This window comes from Solanum verrucosum, unplaced genomic scaffold (genome assembly GCF_900185275.1).
Source record: "Solanum verrucosum unplaced genomic scaffold, falcon-dt-bn FXZP01000278.1, whole genome shotgun sequence".
Lineage (NCBI taxonomy): Eukaryota > Viridiplantae > Streptophyta > Magnoliopsida > Solanales > Solanaceae > Solanum > Solanum verrucosum.
Genome location: NW_026020332.1, coordinates 5,342,992 through 5,369,910, shown reverse-complemented (window position 1 = coordinate 5,369,910; position 26,919 = coordinate 5,342,992). Strand labels below are relative to the sequence as shown.

Sequence of the window (26,919 nt, the reverse complement as noted above, 5' to 3'; positions counted from 1 at the left end):
AAATTGTAAAATTTGGGGTATATTTGTCTTTTTACCCTCTTTTTTTTTAGTTTTGATCTTTATGACAAGAGGTCGGGTTTCTCAGATTGATAAGCATCCTCTACCTCGAACACTAAGATAGTAGGTTCAAGTCACAAAAGGTGGGAAGCTTCTTTTACTGGTTTTCTGTCCCGCACTTGGTTCTCCCTTATTATAAAAATGAGAAGAGAAAGAGAGACAAATAAGCAGAAGCTTCAAAGCAAACAGAGAGGCATAGTAATTGGTGTGTACGACTACTTCATGGATTGAAATTAATCATAGTTTGATATAGTTAAATTATGGTGAATCATCGTGGGGGTTGGGTGTTCAATTTGAAATGACAATATTTCTCCTTTTTTGTGTTGTTATATAATACGCACGGTACTAAAAAAGCAGAAATTAAGCAGGTGCATGATGGAAAAGAGAAAATGAAATATAGATGTTTCTTAGAATGGCCTACCAAAAATATCAACATTTAGTGATCTGAGAGCAATAATAGATGCATGTCACGTGTTTGCGTATAATTTTTTTTTTAATCACTGAACTATTATAATTTATATACCTTTTACTTCATTTAATTATGAGATTGTAAATAACACAGATGAAATTCTATTCTGATGCATTCTGTTCTGTATGATTCTTCAAGTGATCTTCATTTTCTTTAGTAAATGACTTACCTTCTGGAAAGCATTTAAACACGATAATCCAAAACTTCAAATCTTGGATCAAACATGACCTCATCAGAAATCCAAAGGGATGCTCAATCCATTTTGACAAACTAAACGAAAAACAGAATAAAAGACACACAAATTTATTTCATGAAAGAAGATATAGTAATACTCCCATAAGAAAATCACAATTCAAACACTTTTACTTTCAGTTAACTCTACAATCAGCTCATTCAACGTTTGCCATGATGATCCACCTTCTTTTACAGCATTAATGGCTGCTTCTCCAATCTCCTTCACTTTCTTCCTTGCCTCTTTGCCTATATCTCCTTCCATCAACTCCTTTGCTGACTTTTCCAGTCCTTCCCACTTGACGAACCCTCTCACTGACCCATCACACGTCTCAGCCCTTAGTCCAATCTTGATTACCTCCACCACCATTCTTGCATTCAGGTGTTGATCTGCCATCATTGGCCATGCCAGTATAGGCACCTTCGCGCATATGCTCTCTATCACTGAATTCCAACCGCAGTGGCTTAGAAAACCTTCAACGCTTCTGTGCCTCAGGATTTCTCTTTGATCAACCCACTCTGTTACCACCAGTCCCCTGTTTTTTACTCTGTTTTCAAACTCGTCGTCAGTTTCATCTATGGTTCTCCTGACTACCCATAAAAAGTTGACTTGGGATTTCTCCAACCCAATTTTGATTTCCTTGAATTGTTCAGGAGATAACTCTGCTTGGGTCCCAAATGCCACGTATAAAACTTGCTTCCCCTGTTCTAGCATTCCGTCAAGCCATTTGATGTACGAAGGTTTCTCTGAGACTCCCTGTTGTTCTTTTGCCGGCTCGTGAAACGCACATAAAGGTCCAATGCACCATGATTTAGGACTAGATATACGGTTACAACAGTTTGCATAAACAGATTCAAGCTCGTAAAAGCTGTTGACAAGTAGACCATAGCTTTTAGAGGTCGGCGTGGATTGCTCCTTGATAAAATCGAAAAGGGGTCCTTTGGGTTCCCGGTCTCTGAAGGGTAAATCAAAGTCATTCCTAGTGATTTTAATCCAGGGGAAATCAGGGACTTCAAATAGCTCATCATCAGACACTTGTGTCCTAAGAACTGAAGTAGCTGACATCGTCAAGACCTTGAAAATGCATTCATGCCAAAATAAACGAGTCTTGGGATACCAAATTTGTTTGCAGAATCGAATGTCCAGCTGAGAAAGCCATCAGTAATCATGAAAGCAACTGGAGGAAGAGACTCCAATGCCTTCTCGAAATGGGGTTTCATCAATTTAGTGGCGTTGGCAAAAGTAGCAAAAAGAGACATGGATGGAAGTTTATCAGTGCTCTCTACACCTGGGGGAATTCCTTGTATGTTTTGAGGAAAAGGGATTTCGATGATATTGATGTTGGTGCCAGAAAGGGAATGGGAGAAGAATGGACGATTAGCAGGAGTGGTGAAGATGGTGATGCAAATTTTGCGGCAGAGAAGAAAGCGAGCAAGGTCGAAGATAGGAATTGTGTGGCCTTTAGACATGAAAGGGAACACAACAACATGGATAGTACGAGGAGAAGGAGAAGCCATTTCTCTGCACTCTGCTCCTTGGATTGTTGATATTTTTGAGAATTTGGGATCCTTCTGCATAAATAGATCCAATGTTTGGTAAATAACAAAATATTTCTCAAAGAGCATTTATATGTTATCTAGCTAAATATTATGAAGACGGGATGAGATGTAGAATGGGGGTTCGGGGGATTGAGTGGGTGGTGACGACTAACGGGACAATAAATTTGAAATGTTATCTATACAACTTGTTTTCTTTGCATGCATTTAGGAAAATCATTTTCCTTATCTTTAAGGAGCTTGTTTTCTTATAAAGATATTTTTCAAATATTTTAATAACCAAAAAACACATTTTACTTTGTATCTAACACACCCAAAGAATCTGACACTAATTAAAAATCACAAAGTTTAGAGAGAAATAAAGATTTTAAGATTTATTATCAAAAATTTTAAATGATTGTATGATTATAAGTGAAGAATGAAATGAAAATTTTAAAGTAAAATTGTTTCTAAATATAAATGAGGTAATAAACTTTTAGAACATACTAAAAGGAAAAGTATGTTATTATTATATAAATTGAGACATAAAAATCAAGATACTCTATTTCTAATGGTCTCATCTTATATAATGGTAATTAAAGAAGGGAAAATTGTATGAAATAACAAATTATTAATTCAAATTAAATGTTATAGTCATAGTTTATTTTATTTGTAATTCGCAACAAACATCCTATTTTTTTGCCATCTGATTCGGTATACAATTAACCATTTTATACATTTCGGTATAAAATGTGTTTGTGTTTGTATAAAGCGAGAGAAAAGTGTATATACAAATACAAATACATATATTTTCATCATATATACTTATACTTATACAAATACAAATCTTATTATACAAATTACAATGTATAAATGAATTTATACAAAACTGAACAATTTGTATACAATTAGATGTATCTAGCGAATTATACAAATCAAAAGCTCCATAGCAAACATAAAATTTGCTATGGAGCGCAATTATGCAAACTATAGCCGTAACATACGAATATGATTTTTATGTTTGTTATATGTGAAAGTTGCTCATAAAAGAAAGATTTGTTTTTTGAAATATAATGTATGAAACAAGCTATATAGTCAAAAAAAGAAAGACAATATATTCTTCGAAATAAAAAATAATAATCATTTTCATATAAAATGGAAAAGAGATCGTAAGAATATCCTTCGAAGACGAATTTAGACCACACTTCGTGTTAACATGAAATGTCAAGATCAATAATGCTAACTTTTTGGCAAATGAAAATGACATTTATGAAAAAAAAAATTGCTTATATTGAGAGAATGCAATAAATCAAATGAAAATTTAGCTTTAAGCAAATTTAAGTAGGGTCGGTTATAAATTAGTTAATTCATTCACTTTTACTCGTCATATTTAAATTTTCATTATTATTAACATAATAATGATTGACATGATTATTTTACTACACTATTTCTATTAATTTATATTTAATATTAGATTTTGAAAAACAATTTGAGGAATAAATAACTAATGATGCAAGGATAAAATATGAAAAAAATTATCTTTTTTCACACGTTAAAAGTAATAAATAAAAATATTTTTTTTAGAAATAAGAAACAAATAAAAATAGACACAGAAATCTTAAAACTTTCTAGTATGTCCATTGTTGATTGTACCAACGAAAAAAAAACACGGAAAGGTCCATTTTCATTTAAGTAAAACTAAAACAGGTGAGATTCAATACATGGATCCATTTGATTATAAATGTTTTTTGAAAAAATAAAAAATATTTGGGGGAAAATTTGACAAATATTGTTTAGCCATAAAGCTTGTCATTATTTAGCAATATTTGAAACAAGTTATCTAATAAAAAAGGATAATATAATCTTCGAAATAAAAAGAAATTTCATTTTCATGTGAAATGGAAAGGAGATCGTAAGAATATCCCTCTAAAAGACGAATTTAGACCACACTATACGTTAGCGTGAAATGTCAAGACCAATAATGTTAACTTTTGACAAATGAAAATCACATTTATCAAAAAATTTACTTATATTGAGAGAATGCAATAAGTCAAATGAAAATTTTATTTTAAACAAATTTAAGTAGGGTAGGTTATAAACTAGTTCATTCGTTCACTTTTATGATTATTTTACTACACTTTCCTATTAATTGATGTTTAATACTATTATATTTTTAAAAATGATTTGAGAAATAAATAACTAATGTATAAGGATAAAATGTGAAAAAAAATAATTATACTTTAATAATAATAAATAAAAATATTTTTTAAAAATAATAAACAGAAAAATCTTAAAGCTTTCTTGTATGTTCATTGTACCTACAAAAAAAACACGGAAAGGTCCATTTTCATTTAAGTAAAACTAAAACAGGTGAGATTCAATACATGGATCCATTTGGTCATAAATATTTTTTTTTAAAATCAAAATATTTGGAGTAAAATTTGACAAATATTGTTTGTCAATATAACTTGTTATTGTTTAGCAATATTTTAACAAACAATCAAAAATTTCTAAATACTAGAAAAAAAAATAGTAATTGCGTCAATTTCTATTATTGGAAACTTTTAACAATTTAAAAATTATCTCAAACTTTTATATCTCATAAAAACACTGATTATTTATAGATTTAGACTGAATTTAAATGTCAGTTTATCGTATAAATTATACAATTATATACATATTTTATACATTTTTATCCAAATTCGCTCTCCAAGTTACTTCTAATTATAAATAATAATAGTAGTTTTTTGCATATAATCAACAATATTTTTCTTTTGTTTTCTTCCTCTTTTTCAATTTATATTAGTTGTATTCATTGTTATGATTCTTCATTGAGCATGTTCACTATAAAATGATAGTAATACAAATTTATAAATATTTGTAGTGGAACCGAGTTGGATTCATAAGGACCTATAAGCTAGAATTGGTGAAGGAGACTTGATTTAGTTGAAGTTATTAGGTCGAGTAAAATATTAGAGAATTTTGTGTGTTAGAAAGAAGAATTTCATGTGTATTATGTGTAGTTTTGGCTCAGTTTGTGATTCTCTTGCCCCCTTTCTATGGCCTAGTTCTCATCCCCTTCAAGTTAGCTTCTTCCTCAGTTATTCTAAAATTTTCCCATTAATATTGTTCACTATTACTTTGTAGCTCTAATTCTTAGTTGTACTTTGGATTCAGTGAGTATTATATATATTAGTATTGTGATAAGAAATTCGAGTTATTACGATATTTTTAATAGTTTTAAATTTTATGGATATAAATTATATTTAAAAAAAAAAACAATTTTTCTTCTCAAAATTATGATCAACTGCATAATAAAACTTCACTCAAAAATAACTTGTCACGAATATTTAAACATTAGCTTAATTAATTATAAGCTATAAATGGAGAGGTCTATTTTCATTAAAGAAGACTATAATAATATATTTCACTATAGAACTCCTTGAAAAATCTTGAGATAAAAAAAAAAATTGCAACTAGAAAAAATGAATTAAATCTTCTCTCTCTATATTTGATTAAAATCGTAGATTCAAGTCACTGAAAAAATAAAAGATGAAAAGCTTTTTTTACCGATTTTCTCTCCCGACCTACACTCTCCCTCATTTAAAAAATAAGCAGGAGCACGTGCATGATGGAAAAGAGAAAAATAATAGTAAGCTTAATCTTAGTGTTTACGATAAATAAATAGATGCATATGATGTGATTGCGTAAGTTAAATATGATTTTGTATGAACACCGGATGATAATTATTTTACCAAATTTTGTGTTGTTAAAAAAGATCATTTCAAAGTTTGTTTGATTCAAAATAAATTGTTTTATCGATCAGTGTTAGTAACAAATAAACCCTATGAACATTTATTCTTCATTTTAAAAAAAAACATTAAACTGACAATACGTGAAAAATAATTAAAAAGTTGTAAATAGTTTAAAAAGATGTCAAGAATTATTATTCAACCTTAGCGGCTTTTCCAGACCTTCAACACTTCACGAACCGTCTCACTGATCCATCATACGTCTCAAATACACTATAATTATGTGATGCAAAGCAAACAAGTTCTTCTAGTTATTTCCGTTCGTTTCATTTTACTTGACTTTTTTACTAAAATTATTTTTTTCTTTTTTACTGGATAGTTTAGCAAATTAAGAAAATTTTATTATTTTCTTCTAATATTACCATCACACTTCTCTGTATTAATATAAAAAAAAAACATTAATTTTCCTTTATAGGAATGATACAAAGAAAATTATTTGTTCTTGAGAAGGCATATGACACATATTTGGAAAGAAATGAAGATAATTAATGAGATTCAAATTATTTTTACTAGTAAACATAATTCAGACTTGAGAGTTTTCTTACCTTCATTTTGGACGACACATAATTCATCCCAAAAATATAGTATAATGCTACCTTAAATTTAAACCTGTCTTCTTTCAGTTAATTCATGAATAAGCTCATTCAACGTTTGCCATGATGATCCACCTTCTTTTACTGCATTAATGGCTGCCTCTCCAATCTCTTTCACTTTATTCCTTCCCTCTTTTCCTTTCTCTCCTTCCATCAACTCCCTTATCGGCTTTTCCAGACCTTCCCACTTCACGAACCCTCTCACTGACCCATCACACGTCTCGACTCTTAGTCCAATCTTGATTTCCTCCACCACCATCCTCGCATTCAGGTGTTGATCAGCCATCATTGGCCATGCCAGTATGGGAACCTTTGCGCATATGCTCTCCATCACTGAATTCCAACCACAGTGGCTTAGAAAACCTTCAACGCTCCTGTGCCTCAAGATTTCTCTCTGGTCAACCCACTCTGTTACCATCAGTCCCCTGTTTTTTACTCTGTTTTCAAACCCATCGTCGACTTCATCTATACTTTTCCTGACTACCCACAAAAAGTTCACTTCAGATTTCTCCAACCCAATTTTGATTTCCTTGAATTGTTCAGGAGATAACTCTGCTTGGGTCCCGAATGCCACGTATAAAACTTGCTTCCCCTGTTCTAGCATTCCGTCAAGCCATTTGATGTATGAAGGTTTCTCCTGTTTTTCTTTAGACAGTTCGTGAACAGCACAAAAAGGTCCAACGCACCATGATTTAGGACTAGAGATGCGGTTACAGTAGTCTACATAAACAGATTCGAGCTCGTAAAAGCTGTTCACAAGTTGACCATAGCTTTTAGAGGTCGCCATAATTGACTCCATGATAAAATCAAAATGGGGACCCTTGGGATCACGATCTCTGAGGGGTGAATCAAAGTCATTTCTAGTGATTTTAATCCAGGGGAAATCAGGAACTTGGAAATACTCATCGTCGGACAATTCTGTTCTAAGAAGGGAAGTAGCTGAAATCGTCAAGGCCGTTGTAAATGAGCTCATGCCGTAATAAACAAGCCTCGGAATACCAAATTTGTTTGCTGAATCTAAAGTCCAGCCGAGAAAGCCATCAGTGATCATAAAAGTAACTGGAGGAAGAGACTCCAAGGCCTTTTCAAAATGGGGTTTCATCAATTTGGTGGCGTTGACAAATGTAGGAAAAAGGGTCATGGATGGAAGTTTATCAGTGCTCTCCACACCTGGTGGAACTCCTTGTATGTTTTGAGGAAAAGGGATTTCGATGATATTGATGTTGGTGCTGCCGGAAAGGGAATCGGAGAAGAATGGACGATTAGCAGGAGTGGTGAAGATGGTGATGCAAATTTTGCGGCAGAGAAGAAAGCGAGCAAGGTCAAAAATAGGAATTGTGTGGCCTTTGGCCATAAAAGGAAACAGAGCAACATGGATAGTACGAGGAGGAAGAGAAGCCATTTCTGATTTATCTGCACTCAGCTCCTCGTCTTGTTTATATTTTTGAGAATTTAGGATCGTTTCAAAGAAGACGTTTGGCCAACAAACATAATACTTAAAAGGAAAAGTATGCTATTACTTTACTTACCATATAAATTGAGACGGAGAGAATAATATATTATATACTCTAATGGTCTTATCTTATAATATAATAGTAATTAAAGAAAGATGGACTTATGAAATATATTTCTCATATATCATATATCTAAAAAAAGACTAATATATTCTTCTAAACAAAAGAAATATCATTTTTAATATCCATTAAATATATATACTGTAGTATCTTTTCTGTCCTTAAAAGAAAAGAGTAATATACTATTTTTTTAGTTTTTCTCAAATTTTCTCCAAAATATATTTATGACTATATACAGAAATATTCCTCCAGAAGACTAATTTGGACCGTTGTTTTGTGCTTGCGTAAAATGTCAAGACCAATAACATGTGTTGGTTGTGTCAACTTCTTGACAAATGAAAGTTACATTTATAAATGAAAGTTACATTTATGTTTCTGTTTTAATTTATGTGGTACATATGAAATTTGAAGTTAATCAATTTTTTAGTATGTTTTTATATATTTTAAGTTGCTAATTATTTGTATTTAGAGTATGTTTTACGTAAATATATTAGAAATCACAATAATTAACAAGTTAATATAAAAAAAAACTTATAAAAAATTCATTGACTTTTGAAATTTCATTTGTATCACATAAATCAGGACCGAGAAATATATATGAAAATTACATAAAACGTACTATAATTCACAATAATTAGCAACTTAAAATATCTATATATCTATATTTCTCCCAATTTATGCGGTATAGATGAAATTTTGAAAGTTAACAAAAACTTTTTATATGTTTTGAAATATTTTAAGCTATTAATTATTATGATTTATAATACTTTTTACATAAAAAAGTTGTTTATATAAAGTATAAAAGAAAAAATTTAGAAAAAGGTAACATAAATGTCAGCAGGAGTCCAATCTATGTTAATTTCTATATTTTAATTATTGTAATACCGATTGAATTTGGAGAGCCAACTAAAAATTTTTAAAGGAAATTTTTTATAAATTTTAAGTTGTTAATTATTATAATTTATAATATTTTTATTAATTTTAAACTAATATATGTTTTTCTCTGTCTCAATTACATGAGATATATGGAATTCGGAGAGTCAACTAAAATTTTAAAATATGTAAAGTTGTTAATTATTATACCTTATAGTACTATTACGTGATTTTCAAATAAAATATGTATTTTTTAATTTCAATTTATATGTCATTGATATAATTACATATATTAAGTAATGAAGAATTAATGTGTAAATTATGTGACACCTATGAATTTTGGAGTGTAAATCAAATTAGTTATATGATTAAAAAAAAAGCGGTTAATTATTACAATTTATAATACTTTTTATATATTTTTTAAATGATATATATATATATCTTTATGATATTGATATTAGTATTATAATAAATTAAATTTTATTATTTTAAATTTATGATCTCAATTGTCAGCCTATGCCACATTATAAAATGTTCCAAAGTAGATATCAGATTTACAAAAATGTCGATGCCAGCTAAAGTAATAAAATAACATCTAAGGGCATGAACCTATATATGTATATATAAAGCTGAATATTAACAATTTGATGTGGCATCTCTCTATGACCAGTATTTGTATTAATCTTTTTTTTCCTTTTTTTGATATTTTATATTTGTTTTGTATTTAAAAAAAAAGTATTTATGTCATACCCGATTAATTATGCCCTTTATAACATCCATTACACTAATATAGATTTAAGTAAATGAAAATGGAAGATGAAAAGATAAAAACTATTCATTTTTTATAACTGTTTATAATTATTTAGCCTATAAAATAAAAACAAAATAGTGGAGCATTTGTAACAAATAAGAACAAATTTCTTCACTTTGGCTCTTCTTCTTCTGACGATAATGATCAATATATGGTATCAACTTTTGTCGCTAAGATGTCTATCAAATTTCTAGGTCATGTGACTTTTTTAACAAAAGAGAAAGAGAGAATATCTCATTATTCTTGTGAAGACATTGATGTAAAGAAAGAGATTATGTAACAAAAAATTCTTTTCAAAATAAAAGACTTTTTGAAAAAATGTTTATTCCTCTTACAAGGAGAGAAAATTTATTGTGGTTGAGAAATTTATAAGAAGCCTGATTAGTGTTTCAAAGGGTAAGAAAAAATATTTGGAGAAAAAATCATTCTATTTATGGAATTCGTATCAAATTAGGAGGAGAACAAGCAAAAATTTATTTTGTGATTTGAAAAGAGAGAAAATTAGATATTATTTCTTTCAACCTCATTATTCTTCTAATTTCTTTCTTCTTTTATTTTGTCTTGATTTTTTGTATCTTTAATTAAAGTTTTTTTTCCTTATTTATCTTTAATTAAAGTTTATATATATATTTTCTTAAAAAAGAATTTAAAAAGATGATCATATTTAGTTCCTTTCCTCATCAATGCTATTAATCTCATAATTAGTGTTATTTATATTATTTTCTTAATTACTTTTTTTTCTTTCATTTAATTATTTATTTGAAGAAATTAGTTATTATAACTTTATAAGAATTACACATGTACTTTTACATAATTGATTTGTTATTTTTAAAATTTTTGGATCATTCTTCATCTTAAAGTTTCTATCTATATGCAATAATAAAGCTAAAATAGAAAATGTGGGATGACACCTTCTTAGCAATATATACTTATTTATTCTGATCAATGTTTCTGACATTTTTTCCTTAAAATAATTGTTGCCTCGATTTTTAGTTTTAGTTTTATTTTTTTAGCATTTTCTAATTTTAAAAGACTGAAAAATTTATATTGAAAATTTACAAAATATAAAAAATGATTTATTTTACTCCTATCATCATCAATATTATTATTAATTTGTTTTACTTCTTTTCTTAATCTTCATTTCATCATTAATGTAATTTATATCATTTTCTTATATATATATATATATATATTTGTGACATTTCTTAGAAGTTAGGATTACTATTTATTTAATTTTTTAAAAAATTTTTGAATTCTTTTGTCATACTAAATACAACATGTTTTATTATAATTACATTTAATATATTAATCAATATGTTGTACGAATGAAAAGAAAATTATCATTTCACAAAAACAAAGGTTAAAATATAATTTATTATGATTAAGGAAAGATAAAATTATTATTCCAATATCCATAACCATATATAATACATTAAAAATTAATTGAAAAGCTGTAAATGGAAAAGGAATCACCATTTAAGGAATCATTATTTTTAAATTTTTGGATCATTTCTTCTTGTAAAAGTTTCTATCCATACATAACAATAAAGTTAAAATAGAAAATGTAGTGACACCATTCTTACTAATAGATAGTTATTTATTTTTATTAATTTTTTTTGACAATTTTGGTTATATTTTTCTTTAAAATAATTATTGCCTTGATTTTTTTTAACATTTATTTTTAATTTTAAAAGATTGGAAATTTTATGTTAAAAATTTTAATAATAGAAAAAATGATTTATTTAACTTTTATCATCATCAATACTACTAATTTTTTTGACGTTTTTTCTTAATCTTCATCTCATCATTAATGTTATTTATATAATTTTGTTTAATCACTTATTTTTTCTTTTTTAACTCTTTTATATATATAAAGTTGGATATGTAAATGATGATGTGACATTTCTTAGAAGTTAAGATTACTATTTATCTAATTTCTCCAATTTTTGAGTTCTTTTGTCATACTAAATACAATATGTTTTATTATAATTACATTCAATATAGTAAACAACATGTTCTAGGAATTAAAACAAAATTATCATTTCAGAAAAATAAATGTTAAATTATAATTTTATTATGATTAAGGAAAAATAAAGATATTATTTCAATATCCCATAACCACATTCAATACATTAGAAATTAATTGGATATAACTGTAAATGGAAAATGAATTACGATTTAAGGAAAATAAATGTTTGCAATACCATAATAATTAAGGAGAGAGTAAGATATTATTTTAATATCCTAATTCGAAACTTTTAATCTACTACTCAATTAAAAATAAAATGCATTTAATAACATGAAAAAGTTATTAGTTTAATATTTTTTCTCATTGTACTAATTCAATTCAATCAAACTTAATTTTAAAGATAAAATAACAGCTTCATTTTAATTGTTGTCAATATATTTCAAAAAATTATCGTGAAAAGGCTTTTGTTGCACCTTATTTTAATTTTCATATACTATTATTATTTTTTTTGTCATTTTTCAACCCTGTAGTTCGAGCCCTTTTTTTTCCCCAGTTCCTGTACGTGGAATGATTTCCAGTGAGTAAAGTAGTCTGGGGGAAAGATAAGCCCTACCCACTATCCTTTCCCAAAAAAAGGGGGCCCGTCCTCGAGAGGACTCAAACTACAACTTATATTTAACTAACCAAAACCACCTCCCCCCATTATTGTTAACGCAATATGTACGGCTTGCGCAAAAAATTAACTATATATTCATAATTATTGGAAGCAATTATAGATATATGACAAGAGCTGTAAATTAGCTTCATTTTGTTATGAATTTTTATTTCGATTTAAAATTTAATGTTTATTCTTAAAACTCTGATGGTACAAATTAAGGTGGAGTAGAATATAATAAATGATGATTCTTCTACTAAATAAGAAGATATAACGAAATTGAAAGGGTGAAGGTTTTTTTTTTTGTACATGGATAGGAAATTCTATTAAGGTATCATTACGTCATTATTCAATATATTTTTAATATAAATTTCATTTGTTGATGTATTTGTTTAGTACTCCCTCTGTCCCTAATTACTTGTTTACTTTTCCTTTTATAGTTGTATCTAATTACTTGTCGATTTTGACAAATCAAGAAAGACTATTTTTTTACCTATTATACCCTCAATTAAATGATTAATTACTTTAAAAATTGCAGAACTTTTCATCTACTTCATAATTAATAGGGGTAAAATGATAAACTCACTATGTCATTAATTAATTTCTTAATAAATGTGTAAATTTAAAAGTGGACAAGTAATTAGGGACAGAGGGAGTATTACAGTCTTATTTGACATTATGAGATATTTCTTAGACATTTAAGGAGAATGGTAGACCGAAATATATATTATATATTAAAGGATGAACTTCATGCAATGGAAGAATTTGTTATTAGCAAATATATTTTAACATATTTGATAAAAAATATATTCTTCCTCAATTAATAGATGTAAAATTTGTGAAGCTTTATTTTTTCACAATCTTCATATTATTAAGACAAATAATAATATTACGATTAAACAACAAAGTAAATATAAAATTAATCAAAAATATTTAATTTAAATGATCGCGCGAAGTGCGGCCAAGTTCTCTAATTTAAAACAAAAAAGTAAAATTTAAATGGGTCTACTATAGAATTCCTAAAAATTATGTTAAAAATGGAAAATAAAAAGTGAAATAAATTTAATTGAGAGTTATCCTTCGTCTGTCCCATTTTATGTGAGACTTTTTATTTTTCGAGAATCAAATAGTTTAAGTTTAACCATAAATTGCGTATGATATCTTAATTTTTTTTTAAAAATTTGGAGAAATTAGATAAATAGTAATCTTAGCTTCTAAGAAATGTGACATCATCATTTACATATCCAACTTTTATATATATAAAAGAGTTAAAAAAGAAAAAATAAGTGATTTAAGAAAATTATATAAATAACATTAATGATGAGATGAAGATTAAGAAAAAACGTCAAATAAATTAGTAGTATTGATGATGATAAAAGTTAAATAAATCATTTTTTCTATTATTTAAATTTTTAACATAAAATTTCCAATGTTTTAAAACTAAAAATAAATGTTAAAAAAAAATAAAAAATGGAGGCAATAATTATTTTATTAAAGAAAAATATGTGTAGAAAAAGTAGAAGTAGATGAAGTTACTTTAGTTCATCTTTTTGGTGGACCTCAATGTACAATTTCTATAGCTTTTAGTCCAACTCTTTAGTGCAATGTTGATCCTCCAAACTCCCATTTCGAAATAAGAGTAAAATAAAATATAAAAGAGTTAAAATAGAAAAAATAAGTGATTTAAGAAAATTATATAAATAACATTAATGATGAGATGAAGATTAAGAAAAAACGTCAAATAAATTAGTAGTATTGATGATGATAAAAGTTAAATAAATCCTTTTTTCTATTATTTAAATTTTTAACATAAAATTTCCAATCTTTTAAAATAAAAAATAAATGTTAAAAATAAAAATAAAAATCGAGGCAATAATTATTTTAAAGAAAAATATAACCAAAATTGTCAGAAAATTAATTCTTCATGTGGGTTGTTGTATATGTAGAAAGGCACGTGTACAATTAATGAGGCACAATTAATTTTATAGTACAATTTGAAATGCTTTGTGTACAACATGGTAGTGCCGTGTTCGTGCTTTAAAGTGTGAACTCTAATAAGGAGCAAAATGAGTAATAATAATAATTCTAATAAGGAGTAATGAGTAATAATAATAATTGCAATGTTAGTCCTTCTAAGTAATGAGTAATAATAATAATTGCAATGTTAGTCCTTGGTGTTAGTCATTCTATTAATGTACAATTCTTTTTGCACGTTGTACAACTAATTAATGCAGTCAAAAGTTAATGTACAAAAGAGAAAATACATCATTACCCCATTCAACTATAACACTTTTTTTAAAAAGACACTTGAACTTTGTAAAGGTCCTAGTAACCCCTTAAACAATTTAAAAGTGGTAAAAGTGTCCCATTTTTCGGTCAACCCCAAGTTTAAGAAGGAAAGTGAATACACGCACCAATTGATACTTACCACGTGTCAATTATTTTATTTTTATATTTTAATTTTAATTTTAATTTTCATATATGTTAATGTTATTTCTTATTCAATTTTGTTTTCTAAAAAAATAAAAAATCTCTATTCTTCTTCTTCTTCAATGTTCAACTGCCGCTGGTGATCTCTTCTTTCACGCTGCCGGCGATTCTCCACCATAGCCACCACCCACCACACTTTAACACCATCTCAACCATTTTCTCTAGCAAATCAAAAATACAATTGAAAAATAATAAACACTATCAAATTTCCAGCGCTTCTTCTTCGATCGTTCAATCATTTTTGTGTACTTCGCCTTTAATTTTTGCTCAAAATCAACATTCGTTGTATCTACAAAGACTGAAATTCTCTCTAACTCAGATAGGGTATTTTTTACTGGGTTTGAACGTGACCCCGACGATTCTCCCTCCGTCGTCGTCAAATCTTCGATGCTTCTCTCACCTTCCCTTTCCGATCTTCCTCCGCAACCTCACTCCGCTTTCATCTGTTTCTCTGTCAATAATCTCATTTATTAGATCTCCCTCAGCTAAAAATGAGTCCAAGAACTCTTCTGGGTAAGAGTAGATGAAGGACGGTACAAATTTTAAAAAAAAAAAACATAAAACCAATAAAGTAAAAGGAAATAATATTTTAATTGAATAAATATTAAAATAAATAAATAATATTTCTTTTACTTTGTCTCACTCGCTACTAGCGAGTGAATTACACTCCATGTGCCACATAGGATCATAAGGGGGTAATAAATCCACTTTGAACAAGAATAAGGGGGTATTAGGACCATTTCAAAGTTTCAGTGTCTTTTTAGAAAAAATGTTATAGTTGAATGGGGTAATGATGTATTTTCCCTGTACAAAATTGTATGCATGTTATACAAGAGTATTAATGCAGTGTTGGTCCTTTCCAACTCTCACTTCTAAATAAGGATAACTAGATGGGCACAGCACGGGCCCAACATCAAAGTAACATAATGTTCAGGAAATTTGGCGTGACACGTTAAAAGACCTGTGTTTTATATGCCTAAGAAAGTCCTATCATGCCATTTCAATGAAGAAGTTGATATATATATTATATATGTGTGTGTGTGAAAAACCAATATATATACTCTGTACATTACACAAGAATAAAAAAAGATACTCTCTCCGTTTCACAAAGAGTGACCTGGTTTGACTTGGCACAAGGTTTTAGAAAATAAAGAAGATTTTTGAATCTTGTGGTCCTAAATTAAAGTTATGTCAAATGTACTAAACTGCCCTTCAATCTTGTGACTTTAAACATACCACGTGGAAAGCTGAAATTAAAATGTTACCAAAAAAGGAAAGAGGTCATTCTTTTTTAAACTGACTAAAAGGAAAGGAGGTCATTCTTTGTGAAACGGAGGGAGTAACTTTTTCATGAACAAATAGGTTGAGTATCACTGTTGTAGGTAGTAATGTGAAAACCCATGTTATGGATAAAATATACTTGAAATAGGGACGACAACATGCTCAATTCTTGCTAAACAATTTAGTGTAGCCACCTTTAATCTTCACTTCTACATGTCATCTTTGCTCATATCTTAAGGAGATCTCCGATCCAATTCTTATTTTACTCTCCAAATATAGAGTTATCTATTTTTTCAGACAATCAACTTCAATTTAATTCTCTATTTTATTCTTTAAAAAAGAACATTTTTCTCTCTCCTCAATATTATATTATTATTTCTATTTCATTCTTATTTTCTTATTTCATAATATAAATCCTTTATTTCTTTTTTTCCAAATAATTACTTTATATAATTTTTAATGTGATATGAAATTATATTTTATTCTAAATTTTTAAATAACATAAATTGCAAGAAAATATAATATAATACATAAATTAGGAGACAAATTCAAATAAAAGTGACATACAATTACATAAACACTCAATTTTCAAAATTATTATGTTGCTCCCATAAATGCTCTATTAATGCATTACGGAGTTCAAAATGAGCATTTTTGTCTTTAATTTTTTTATGTCTAGCTAAAAATTGTTCAAACCAGAGATTTTCATCTACCACCATTTCTATAGTTGGAGTTGGAGCCTTTACGACATCTTGAATTGGTGCATTCAGATCGCGTTCAACCTCAATTATCATGGTGTGCAGTATAATACATATAGTCATTATATCATGATGTAGCACTTCCTTTCTCCAAAAAACGTGACGGTCCTGCAATAATTGCAAAATGTGATTGCAAAAAATTCGAGGACAAGGCTCTACTTTACAATCATCGGAGTCTAAGACGAAACTAAAATTTTAATGAAAAATTTAGAAACTATTAGTGATCCAAATGTTCGTGATTACCTACAATGAGAACAACAATGAATACTTGAAAAAAGAAATCGGCAATCACAACCGCAGTCACAACCACAATCGCAACAATTCTCGGAATCATATCCTAATTTTTTCCGAATAGTGCTAAATCTGGAGACTACCGGATTTCTAAATTATTGTCGTGAACAATTAATTATTATGTCATGTATTGTATTTTATCTTGTATTTAAATTATTATGTTATGTATTATATTGTATTGTTATCTTGTATTTAAATTATTATGTTATGTATTGTATTGTTATCTTGTATTTAAATTATCATATCATGCATTGTATTTTTAAATTAATTTTTTTTCATCTTGCCATTTTAGTTTTGCGTATTCTTTATAATGAAAATTAATAATAAAAATTTTATTATTCACGAAAATTAGAAAAAAAATTAAAATACTAGTAATTTAAAATTAAAATAATACATATTAAATAATACTTTTTAAAATTATTATATTACATTTGAAAGAATTATGAATATTACATATTTAATTAATGGAATTATATGTAAAATAATATGTTAATTAGAAAGTAATAGAAATAATAATAAAATAATGAAAAAGTGAAATAGAGAGTGAATAGTAGTTTTCCAAATTTGGAGAACTACTATTCAACTCTCTAAATTTGAAGAATAGAGGGTGATTTGGAGGTGGGTTGGAGTGCCCATTCTCTAATTTACTCTCCAAATATAGAAAATGGAGAGTAAAATAGAGATGGGTCAGAGAAGGTCTTAATAATCTTTTGAACTTCTGTAACATCAAACCTGCCAAACAACACTAACAATTCAAATTAGGATACCAAAGATCTCAAGAAACAGAAGCACGACAATACTATTATGCTAATTTCACACAAAAATACTTCTTAACTGATTACAAACTTACTTCCAATGAGACTTTTTACATCATATATAATATGTTCCGAGTTAAGACCTTACCATACTCCCTTGCTTCCCCCTAAATTTACAAAATCAGAATTCCATAAACTACCCCAAAAATCTATAGGAAATTTTGCAACTTCAAAAACATTACATGCATATCTTAGTCATCATTCATTGTGAATACCTTATTTGCGTAGGAACTAACCTGTCTTTCTAAGAAACAAAAACATAAATACAAATTTGTTCAATAGATTGAGAAAAAAGTAACACCAACCAAGGAAATGTAAAATTGTCATCATATGCTTTTATTGGGATCATGTCTTCTAAAAGTCAGTAATCATTCATTTAATGGCTATTTATATTGAAAGTTGAAACACAATTATAAATTTGTTTTTATGATTTATGAGATATATAAAATAATGATACGAAGGATAAGATAACATATACATTCATATTCCAACAATTTCAATTATTAAAGGAATAGTTATAAAGATCCTCAGAAGTATAATGTAAAGAGATAGTTAATTCATATACCGTTGCCTTCCTATGAGTGCCTGTGCAGTCCCAAAGTACTTTAAAAAAAACCCAGAGAAATCTGAATAAGTGTTTTCTTCCTATGAGTGCCAGTTCAGTACCAAACTTTAAAAAATAGAGGATCCTGAGATATCCTTCCAACAGTGGTCTATTACAATTTGCAAAATTGCAGGCTTCTTAAGTTAAACTCTATTCTATACTTCTTCTTAACTTAAACTCTATCCTCTACTTCCTTCAAGATTCTATAACTCGTATAATATTTTTCCTTTCTTTTTTTTTTAACAAAAAAATTAACGTCATTCAAGGATATTCAAATATGGCTAAACCTCTACTGTCCATTTTATCTAACAGTAAGATGAAAATGAAAGGATTAAGAATGCTCTGACAGTTTAAAAACTCAGTTTTGAGATCTACATAAATATAATCTTTAACTTTCATCATTCAGAAAATAGATCAGATCTTTGATATATTCAAATATATCAAGTGTCAAACCATAACTTTAAGAATTAAGAAACTAAACAAAGTAGCTACCTTGGGAAAAAATTTGCATGTTGTTGTATGCAAAGTTGAGTTCTTTCTCCTTCATAAACACCAAAAAAGAGTAAGCATATTTTAGTTTCACATCTTCATTGTTGATGATGTTTATATTTAAATGCTGCTTCCAAGAAAAAATAGGTAATACATTTGTTGGATCTGTATTCAGCCTGCAAAATCTTGAGGGAAAAAAGTTAAATTTGCTAGATTTAAAAGCCCAATCATTTATTAACAGAGCAAAATCATTTATTAGAGTAAACATGCACAAAGCTCCATATCATATCTTTCCTTGTAAAAGGAAGGTTGATAATGACCAACACAGTCCCTAAATGTACATGAGAAAGGGAGGAATAAAAAAAGAAAAGAAGTTCAAGGAATTTAACTGAGAAGGTTCAATGAGAGAGAGGAGAAATTTGGTTCGACATGAGTAAATGAAACAACACGTGTCTTCATCGCTACAAACATACAATAGATATTTCTGAAAGGGCATTAGTAAACAGGGCTTTTCATATTTCCTCCATACAAAGCTATAGGCTTTTAATAGAAGAATAGTTGAACCAAAGTAATAATTTTTTTAAAAAAATGTAAATAAACCAAGGATTTTACTCCCTCAATGGTAGATGCTTCAACATTTTAAATAAGCAAATTCTTTTACCATCTCACCCTTGGGTTTATAAACTCTATTATCAATGATAACAGAGACATAACATCTCTCTCAATAGACAACAAACAGATGAAAAAAAAAGATAAATCTCTGAACAAGAACACTACAAATTCAATGAAGAAGATCACTGAAAAGGGAAACGATCAAGTTAGAAGATAAACTTACTGATGAAGGAAAGAGAAAGGCATAAGAAAAACAGGATCTAACCTCTATTGCTGAAATCCTGTCCATTTCACCTTTAAACACAGCTTTAGTAGAATAATCTTTGAGCATTTTAGAAAATCAGTTGATGTCTCAATAATCATATCTAGCTAGCCTCTTCATTTTACTATGATAAAATATGAGAAACAAATGTTAAGCTCAAAGACAATCTAATGCTAAGAGCTCCTAAATTTAAGTGCAAATAGTGAACATCTTAGTAAAGATAACTATCAGTGAAGTAAGTAAAAACTTACTGCATTTAAAAGTATGTATTGACAATACAACCAACTCTTGAAATGATTACTATTTTTATTTATCGATCAACAATGTATCTGGTACATCTGAAACATTGGAGATCAATGAAATTTCTGTATTTGCCTTTAAGTTTAATATCATAAGTGCAATTGTTCAAAAAAAAATAATAAGAGAACCGCCATTCACCCAAAAATAGAAGCACATAAGAACTGTAGTCATAGAGAAAGGAGAACAAAAGAGGAGGCTTAAACTGACGACAACTCATCCAAACCATCCCACAATGAGCCAATGTAATGAAGTTGGCGAGAGTTACCTTAGAAGAGAAGAAAATGTATACGTACTTGCAACCCAATGCCATTTGTTGCTCGTCAAAAGTCATTAATCCTGCAAAAATCAAGTAAAATCATCAAGATATAGTAACGGGATCCAAGTTTTCAACAATCAATAGAACAGAGCTCAGCGTCACAATTGTGTTATACTGAGAACAGATGAAAAGATTATAGAAATGAAGAAGTGGAGACAGAAGACTAATTTTTCAAACAAATTTTGATCTTACTAATGTCAACAGAGAGAAAAGGAGAAAAATTAGAAAGCAAAAATTGATATCCTAATAAATAGAATAACATAATCATGTTAACGGGCAAATGTATATAGAACTGGACAATGAAGAATTAATAAATTCAAATATTAAAATTATATAAAATCAAATGATCCTATAAAGGAATCCTTGACAATTATCAAAGTGAGAGCCTATAACATCAACCCCAATAAATTAGAGTAGGCTTCAGAATCTTACGGATCATGTTACTCCATTGAACATCCAATTCCCTAACTTATATAATCCACATGCACTGAAATTGTTCACTTGTATAATTTTGAACAATTTCACTCTTAAACCCCTGTTTCCATAAATTGTAGGGGGGGGGGGGGGGGGGTTCATGTGCACATATTAATTTTTTTATTGCTTGGTAGTGATATTGGAGGAGGATTTTGCTCTAAATCCAATTTTCGAATTTTGAATAAAAATTTCAAACTCCTACACAAAAATATAAAGTGAAAGCATAAGGACATAAATAAACAAACAAAAGAAAGAGTGGCAACATAACACACCATCAATAAAAAAAATTACACTTTAAAAAGAATGCAGAACATAGAAAAGGCACATAGCAATATATATGGACCCGAGATCCGACACTGAAGTTTAGAAACTATAAAAACAGTAAAGCACAAAGAGAAGGAACCTACTCATAGTATAAAGCTCACCGAGCAAATTAACAATGGAGGAACTTGCATTAACAATGCTAGGTTTTCTGCTCTTGTGTTTTTGTGTTGAAGCTTAGTACAGGAAGTACAAGGACCCAAAACAGCCCTTGAATATTAGAATCAGGGACTTGATGAATATAATAAGCCTTGAAGAGAAAATAGGTCATATTAGCCAGATTGAGAAACATGTAAATTTACCTTAAATCATGAAGAAATACTTCGGTAAGGCATCCCAAACAAACAAAAATATTGAGGAAACCTTCACAGAGAGATTTAAAGTGTCTACACAAAGAGAAGACACTCAGCAACACATGAATTCGCCATTGAAGAGTTGAGATCTACAAAGAAGAGTTGAGAAAATAGACCAAGCTTAGCAGAGGAGGAGAGAGAAATCTATAGAGAATTGTGAGATGATAGTGCAAAACTTGTACACAAAGTGAAGCAAAATGAGACACGTGTTTATTCATCAATGAAAAAGGGCCAAGTTTACTGTACAATTAGTACTACCTTCTGTACAATTAGTAGATGCAGTGTTCGTCCTTTTTAACTCTTATTTCTAAATAAGGGTAATATAAAAAAACTAGTTAATGTGTATACCTACTAGTACTAAATAAGTCTATTTACTTCTAGATGACATAATTTTACCTTACAGATTAATTTAGAAATTTTACTATTGTTAGTTTTTTCTTATTTATATGGTTACATTACATGTATATTTATTTTGACAGACATATGTTGAATAAATAATTTCCCTTTTTTAACATTTAATATATATATTTACTCTTTAATTAGAGTCCACTAATATTTTCTCTTTTTTCAAATGTTTTTACTTTCCTTATCTTCTTTGTTTCCGTGTTCTCCTCTTCTTCCTTTTTTCCTGTTTTTTTTTCGTCCACTAGCCATAACTTCACTCAGGAATTTTTGAAAATGTTACTTACTATAACCAAGTTTTTCCATTTTTTTTTCCCTTGCAATTCTCTATAAAAAAATAAATAAACTATCTTATTTCTTAAATTAGCTCATCATTTCATTAATTAGCTACTATACAACAGAATTATTTGTAACATAATGAATAATCCTATATTAGAAAAGTTTCAAAATTACAAATAATAAGATGGAAATTTTGTTTGCTACCCATATTTTCATGATTATAATTATTTCTCTTTCCTCATGAAAAAGGAGACAATTTATTTAACAAAAAAATAAGTGCAAAAGAGCAATAAAATGTAAAGTAAAAATATATATTTAATGAATATATCAAACACAAAACTGCCATAATTATTATATGATACACCAATAATATGTATTCATTATGCAAAAATGCAACCTTGCTGTTTTCTTGATTTTTTTATATTAACTTTTTTCATATGTAATATGATTGTGATAGTGCTTAAAAGAGAATTGTCGGGTAGTATACCACAAATATAATAAATTATAGCTGAAATAAAATGACAAAAATAAATAAAAAATATATTCAGGCTGGGGCGTGTATATCTCGCTCTCTTTAAGTAGATTCAAGCCCCGATCCAACAGTATATCTCTTGGCTTGTCTCCTCCAAGATACAACAGTCTAACAACGTCGTACAACTCAAGCAACTCCGGATTAGTTGAAGAGCCCAAAGCTCCATATAAGAACACCTTTCTTCAACATATAATTACTCTCTTTTGTATAGTGAATATAGTTGAAGATTTAGAATTTTTTTTTTCTTAACTCTCTTTTTCACTACACTAATCTCAATATATTTTCCCACACTTCTCATTTTTTTTGAGATTATTTCTCTTCTACTTTTCAACCTAAAGGAAGACCACTATTTATAGATGATGAATTCTCCTTGCAATGAATATGAAGATAATGGGTAGTAAATTGACAAATGAATGACCCAAATTTTACATAAGTTACAAGACTGATTAGGTAAAATAATGGGGACAGGGCGAGTAGGTTACTAATAACTAATGACCACATTATACCACAATTAATGAAAGTAACGGGGATATATAATGCCTTTACGGAACAAATCAAATGCTCCGCAACAAGTACCACAAGCGTGCAACTCATTTGAGAATTAAGCACTTCAAAATATTATTAAAATGTTTAAACTCCAACAAGAATAAATAGTATTGCATATCAACAATTAAATTGGCTACCAACCACATTACCACTATTACATATTATTTGACAACAATAGAAAAATCATATAAAATTTTAGTAGAAATAGAGGAGCAAAAAAGTAATATCACGTGGAATTTTTGGGGTAGGAAATGATGGAGTGGAGAAAATAATTTTTTGGGATAGTAATACTTTAGTCTTTAGTTTTTAACTAATATTAATAGTTAATTTTTGTTAATGTGAAATATTTTATTTATGTGGAATGCCATGTGACAAGTTTTCAGTCTTCATTGAATGTGTCGATCAACATTCTATATAAGGAGCTGATTTGCATTCTTGTCTGGCAATTAGCTAAGCGAGAAGCTGTGATCGAGGAAGCCACGTGAGACAGTTTGGTTCTCTAGACCCATCTGCCACCTTGGAGAAGGGGCGCGGTGTTGAAATTGACGTTGAATCGGAGAAATGAGTTGGTATGGAAGAACTGTTGCGCCGTGGAAAATCCTTCTCTATACAAGTTCTCGAACTCCAATTTTTTTCTTCGGAGCCATTTCTTTCCGTCCCCCCGGTGTTTGCTTGCGTTGAGGACTGGAAATAAAAGAGAGAGTGCATTACACATACTCTGTTTCTCAAACTAATAAGTGATAGTTTAGGTATGAAACTCACACTCCCAATAATTTAGATATGAAACTCAAAATAAAAAATAGTTTAAATGTGTTTTTGACACTTGTCTCAAATATTTTTTTTAAAAAAGTCTAATATAACTAAATATCTTCGAAAGTCTCATAGACCAAAGATATGAGAGAATGATTTGTTATTTCTTTCTCTGTGTTATAGTATTATCTATCACATGAATAATGAATTATCAAGAATTGATATATATAACCAATAGAAGTTACTAATGAACATTCACGTTCAAAGGATTTGTAACATGACGAGATTCAAATTATTTTACTAGTGAACCGAGAAAGGCATAGTTCAGACTTCAGAGTTTTTTTACCTTCATTTTAGACACATCCCAAAACCTTGTTTGGATGGTTGTTACTTGTTATCCGCTGTATTGTATTGTTAGTTTAAATATAATGTTTGTTTTGATTGTTACTTAAATTCTATTATATTGTATTTTTTAAATCCATTGTTGGGTAATAACGAAAAGACTCGTTTTATGTAACGATTGATTTGATGTGATCGTATCGTTATGTTTATATTTTCTTTTCATTTTATCTTTATTTATTATTTAATAATTATATTTCATTTTTAATCCTATCTTTTCATAATAGCTCTATTCCATGCCTTACTTTTTTTCATATGTCTATCACTCAATTTCTGGATATATGACCCAGCGAAAAAGGATACAGTGTATGCAAATATTATATTTATTAAAACAAATACATAACAACTATCCAAACAAAAGTGTCAGTAGCCCACAAGAAAAATGTTACATTCAAACTTGTCCTCTTTCAGCTAACTCATTAATAAGCTCGTTCAACATTTGCCATGACGATCCACCTTGTTTGACAGCATTAATGGCTGCCTCTCCAATCTCCATCACCTTCTTCCTTGCCTCTATACCTTTTTCTCCTTCCATCAATTCCTTTATTGCCTTTTCCAAACCTTCCCAATTCACGAATCCTCTCACTGACCCATCACACGTCTCGACTCTTAGCCCAATCTTGATTACCTCCAACACCATTCTTGCATTCATGTGTTGATCTGCCATCATTGGCCATGCCAATATAGGCACTTTCGCGCACATGCTCTCGATCACCGAATTCCAACCGCAGTGACTTAGAAAACCTTGAACGCTCTCGTGACTCAAGATTTCTCTTTGATCAACCCACTCTGTCACCACTAGTCCCCTGTTTTTTACTCTGTTTTCAAACCCGTCATCGACTTCATCTAGACTTTTCCTGACTACCCACAAAAAACTCACTTGGGATTTCTCCAACCCAATCTTGATTTCCTTGAATTGTTCAGGAGATAACTCTGCTTGGGTCCCGAATGCCACGTATAAAACTTGCTTCCCCTGTTCTAGCATTCCGTCAAGCCATTTAATGTATGAAGGTTTCTCCTGTTTTTCTTTAGGCGACTCATGAACCGCACAAAAAGGTCCAATGCACCATGATTTAGGACTAGAGATGCGATTACAGACGTCTACATAAACAGATTCGAGCTCGTAAAAAGTGTTGACAAGTAGACCATAGCTTTTAGAGGCTGCCATGAGTGAATCCATCATAAAATCGAAAAGGGGACCTTTGGGTTCCCTGTCTCTGAAGGGTAAATCAAAGTCATTCCTAGTGAGTTTAATCCAGGGGAAATCAGGGACTTCAAATAGCTCATTGTCCGACGCTTGTGTCCTAAGAACTGAAAGAGCTGAAATTGACACGACCCTTGAAAATGCGCTCATGCCAAAATAAACCAGTCTTGGGATACCGAATTTGTTTGCAGAGTCTAAAGTCCAGCCGAGAAAGCCATCAGTAATCATAAATGTAACAGGAGGAAGAGACTCCAAGGCCTTTTCAAAATGGGGTTTCATCAATTTAGTGGCATTGGCAAAAGTAGCAAAAAGGGACATGGATGGAAGTTTATCAGTGCTTTCCACACCTGGAGGAACTCCTTGTATGTTTTGAGGAAAAGGGATTTCGATGATATTGATGTTGGTGTCGGAAAGGGAATCAGAGAAGAATGGACGATTTGCAGGAGTGGTGAAGATGGTGATGCAAATTTTGCGACAAAGAAGAAAGCGAGCAAGGTCAAAGATAGGAATTGTGTGGCCTTTGGACATGAAAGGGAAAACAACAACATGGAGAGGAGTCGTCATTTTTCTCTTCAGTTTGCTGATGTTATTGTCTTATCGAGGCTGTGGTATGGTTGTGTTGTGTGCAATTGTGCATAAATTTATCCATGTTACTCCCTCACTCTGTTCTTATTTATATGTGGCATATGTTAAAAATAGATTTTCCCTGATATTTATTATTTTACAAAATTTATATATAAAATAATATATTTTTTTATTTTATCTTTGAGAGTTATTAGCTTTGAAAGTATGAATTTGATCGAAACTAAATGATTAAGAGTCCGTTTGGATTGACTTAAAAAAATAACTTTTAAAAAATAA

General features: G+C 29.3%; 1 protein-coding gene and 1 pseudogene across 2 annotated transcripts; both read right to left on the bottom strand.

Annotated features, from left to right (window-relative positions):
- Positions 1 to 872: 872 nt before the first annotated feature.
- On the bottom strand, positions 873 to 26,589 carry LOC125836605 (UDP-glycosyltransferase 90A1-like; annotated as a pseudogene). The gene is made up of 2 exons (XR_007443459.1): positions 26,406 to 26,589; positions 873 to 2,046 (listed from the first exon to the last, which is right to left on the bottom strand). The product of XR_007443459.1 is annotated as a UDP-glycosyltransferase 90A1-like (transcript).
- On the bottom strand, positions 6,709 to 8,076 carry LOC125836606 (UDP-glycosyltransferase 90A1-like). The gene has a single exon (XM_049515796.1). It carries the CDS (start codon positions 8,050 to 8,052, stop codon positions 6,709 to 6,711), a length of 1,344 nt encoding a protein of 447 aa, XP_049371753.1. The 5' UTR covers positions 8,053 to 8,076.
- Positions 26,590 to 26,919: the final 330 nt, after the last annotated feature.